We start from the raw sequence: 4021 nt of genomic DNA on the forward strand, positions 1-4021 counted from the left end.
AGAGCGCTCCACGTTCAGACGTTCAGACAGATAGGATATCTAGTGTTGTTTCAAAACGTGCACTTGCCCAGTCAGGCAACTTGAAAACAAACTCCATCGGCCCGAAAGTTTTAGTTACCTGTCAGGGGCAGGTGAGCAACCCTTAATGTAAAGGCCTGAATCATATTTCATGTCCATTGGTATTTAACCGTATCTCCACTTGAAAATGTGCTTTGTTTGATCACAAGCCAAACTGTCTCTCTTCCTGTTTCTTGCAGAAACAATTGGTGACGATTCAGGAGAAAGTCCAGCAGCAGATCCAGGAGACAAAGAAGGAGCTGAAAGACCTGAGACAGGTCATGGAGGACCTGAACGTGAGCTGATATTATGATGATGGTTCTTGTTCTTGTGTTTACTGTGGATAGAGGACAGAATGGTGATGCTGCAGTACATGGACGAGACAATGTCTTGTGTCATCGGAAACACTAAAGCAGTGGTTTTCAAACCTTTTCATGTCAAGGACCCCCCAATTAATAATACTAGACCTTACCCGTTCGAAGATATGTGCTCCAAAATATGTCAAACGCACCCGGTGAAAGTGTGAGAGAGAGAGAGAGAGAGAGAGAGAGAGAGAGAGAGAGAAACATTCCTAACTGTGAGAGAAAGGGGTGTGTGTGTGTGTGGGGCTACAGATCCCATGGCCTGGAGGAACGGACCGTAACCCTGGCAACAGACAGCAGAGTTCAACAGAAGTGGTTAAGAAAACGCTAAGAAACTGCTTTAATTTGGGAGAAATGAAATTCGGGCTCCGTCAGTGTTGGTATAATGCTAATGGCTAATACCATGTGAACTTTGGTATCAGTTGCTGAAGCGAGTGAATAGATAAACGTAGATAAGCGTGAGCGTTAGAGCGTTAGAGCGTTAGAGCGTGAGTTTGCTCCTTTATTAGTAGGATATACATTTTCTTTATTTCTTTTATAGTACAATGCACACTTGTGAAATGTGAAAGGAATTAGCTAATCATGATCTCATGTAAACATGCCAGATGTAGCTACTATAGAAGCTAGATTTCCATCCATAGTCCCCACATATAATTACCGTAACACAACAATACAAACACAACAAAATACAGAAAACAATAGCTACCTACTATTTCAGAATTAAGGTCTCTCTCTCTCTCTCTCTCTCTCTCTCTCTCTCTCTCTCTCTCTCTCTTTATCTCTGGTTGTGTGAAGAAGAGTTCTGCTGAAGCAGCAGTGGAGGCCATGTGACAGGATCTTCAGTGAGATGATGGTCTCCATTGAGAGAAGACGCAGTGAGCTTAAAGAAGTGATCAGAGATCAGCAGCAGACTGCAGTGGCTCAGACTGAGGCTCTCCTGAGGCAGCTGGAGGAGCACATGGAGCAGCTGGAGAGGAGACATGCTGACCTGGAGGAGCTGTCCAACACTGATGACAGCATCACTTTCATTCAGGTTCCACTCATAGCATTTTACTGTTTGGTTTTGACTCATTCCACTCCATCATGTCATTATGATGTTGTATAATGTATTATTAGTATATTACCTTATAGTGTATTACATGACATGGCATAACATGACATTATTCTGGTATTTACTAATACAGTAGTTGCTATACAGTGTACAAACCAGAATAACAATGTCAGAATTAGGCCTTTCACAATTATTACATAATCGCCTATCAAAATGATTTGAGACGATCACAAAATCTTTTCAGTATTGTCATAAAAAAAATAATAGTAGATCTACAAGATCAGCTTCTGAGCTTGTGGATTGGCTACTTCAACTAACAAGACTCTGTGCCTGTGCCTGTGCCTGTGTGCGGGTGTTAACTGGTTGAACATCTGACATCAGCTCAGTTCCTCTGATTGTGATCAATGTAGTAATTATATTGATCTCTTGCTAAGTTCTTCCATCCATGTCTAAACTGGTTTACTTGTCTCTCTGCTTGTCTCTCTCCAGAGTTTCCAGTCTCTCTCCAGTTCTAGTGGAACTCCAGTCTCACCCAGTGTGGTCAGCTGTCCTCCGAGGTCCTTCACAGATGTGATTGATGTGGTGTCTGGTCTGAGAGACCAACTAGACAACATCCTGAAGACAACTTGGCCAGAGATATCAAAGAGAGGTGAGATTTAAATGTATTTATAGTTGCTTTCTTTTTTTAACCAGCCATCATAGTGAACATGAATTTATGTGGCCAGAAGGCAACTGCTTTTCTGTCAAAGAGATTTGAACTAGAACAGACTGATGGTACGCAGGTTGGACAGTAACATTTAAGAATATAAGCAAGAACATTTAGTGAAATTAGATTATTATCATGAATTTATTTTATTTGTATTGGTGGTTGGCTGGTCTATGTTGTATCCCTGTGCAAGTCACAGCGCCGGCAGCGGCAGTTTTTGGCAATACACTTGGAAATTCAATTTAATCCCTTCTTCAGTATGAGAAAACATTTACTGATTTCTTATGTCTTGTGTGTGCAGTTGATGTTTTAAATCCAGCGGAGCCTCAGACCAGGAAGGACTTTTTACAATGTGAGTCCATGTTGATGCAGGTTCTGTGAACATTTAAATCTGATATGTTGTTATTTAAAGATCTCATGAGTTTTATCTGAGAGACTAAAGGCCTGTCCATAGTATCTCCGAAATGTTCGTGAGTTGTGATTTCCGACCTGCAAATTTCCGAATTCTCATTCAGTGTAATTCTTTTCAGAAGTCGCAAGTGATGTCATTTTGTAGTCGAACCGGACCTTTTGACTGAAAAGTTCGGTTAGGGTTAGGGTTATGGAGTATGGTTAGTATGGACATTCCTTTACTCTAAACACAATACGGTTGATGAGCTTTGATTTTTTTTGTTTTTTGTTGTTGTGTGTTCTCACAGATTCCTATCCTCTGTCTCTGGACATGAACACAATACACAAACAGCTCTCCCTGTCAAAGGAGAAGAGGAAGGTGACTTTTACACAACAACAACAACCGTACCCTGGTCATGCAGAGAGATTTTCTGGGAAGAGCAACTGTCAGGTGTTGTGTACAGAGGCTCTGTCTGAACGTTGTTACTGGGAAGTAGAGTGGAGTGGTGGAGGGGTTTATGTAGCAGTCTGTTATAAAGACATCAGCAGACAAACCGAATTTGGAGACGATGATAAATCCTGGTGTTTTCAGTACACTAGTTACAACAAATACCGTTTCAGACACAACAATGTTGTGACTCAAGTGTCAGGGCCTCTTTCCTCCAGAGTGGGGGTGTACCTGGACCACAAGGCAGGTACGCTGTCCTTCTATGGTGTTTCTGACACAATGACCCTCCTCCACACAGTTCAAACCACGTTCACACAACCTCTCTATCCAGGGATATTGGTTAAGTGGCAATATGGAGATACAGCAGAGCTGTGTAAGACATGGTAGACATGTTAAAAATGCTGATGATGACATTCAGTTGAAAACTTTGTTTTCTTCATTTGATATTTTCTCCTCTAGATAAAGCATGTGTAAGAATGTGTTTACTACACCATCATGATCAATCAACCGATTGTGTTCCGCTCATTGCATTTATTTAATGTATTTAATAGCCGATCTACAAGCCCCCAACTTATCTAGCAAAATGAACAAATGTTTCGATTCATAGAAGTCTTTGAGACCATCAGGTAATCATAATTCTTTCATTAATGTCATTTACACTGACTTGTTTTTCAAAATAAATGTGAACCTCTAGAAGAGTGTTTTTGAGTCTTATTTTGTAGAATGTTTGTCTCTCTGTGAAAGTTGTTTCCATGTTTTGATAATGTTTTATACAGGATGTGAAGATAGATGTTTGTGTGTGTGTGTGTGTGTGTGTGTGTGTGTGTGTGTGTGTGTGTGTGTGTGTGTGTGTGTGTGTGTGTGTGTGTGTGTGTGTGTGTGTGTGTGTGTGTGTGTGTGTGTGTGTGTGTGTGTGTGTGTGTGTGTGTGTGTGTGTGTGTATTTGTATAACTATATATTATTTTGTTATAACTTTGAACAATTGTACCCAACCTCTTGGGTAGTAG

General features: G+C 40.8%; 1 protein-coding gene across 1 annotated transcript in view; it reads left to right on the forward strand.

The window, feature by feature from the left end:
• Window positions 1-3401, forward strand: part of LOC308297891 (tripartite motif-containing protein 16-like) — a gene marked incomplete at both ends in the record, with an annotated part of 5051 nt that extends 1650 nt beyond the window's left edge. Inside the window, 5 exons of the mRNA XM_080741455.1 lie at window positions 258-353; window positions 1234-1452; window positions 1960-2119; window positions 2478-2528; window positions 2875-3401. Coding sequence (XP_080597581.1) covers window positions 258-353; window positions 1234-1452; window positions 1960-2119; window positions 2478-2528; window positions 2875-3401 — 1053 coding nt within the window. The remainder of the gene's footprint in view (window positions 1-257; window positions 354-1233; window positions 1453-1959; window positions 2120-2477; window positions 2529-2874) is intronic.
• Window positions 3402-4021: the final 620 nt, after the last annotated feature.

The sequence above is a fragment of the Nannobrachium achirus genome (assembly GCF_963921795.1).
Source record: "Nannobrachium achirus genome assembly, chromosome: 14".
Classification (NCBI taxonomy): domain Eukaryota; kingdom Metazoa; phylum Chordata; class Actinopteri; order Myctophiformes; family Myctophidae; genus Nannobrachium; species Nannobrachium achirus.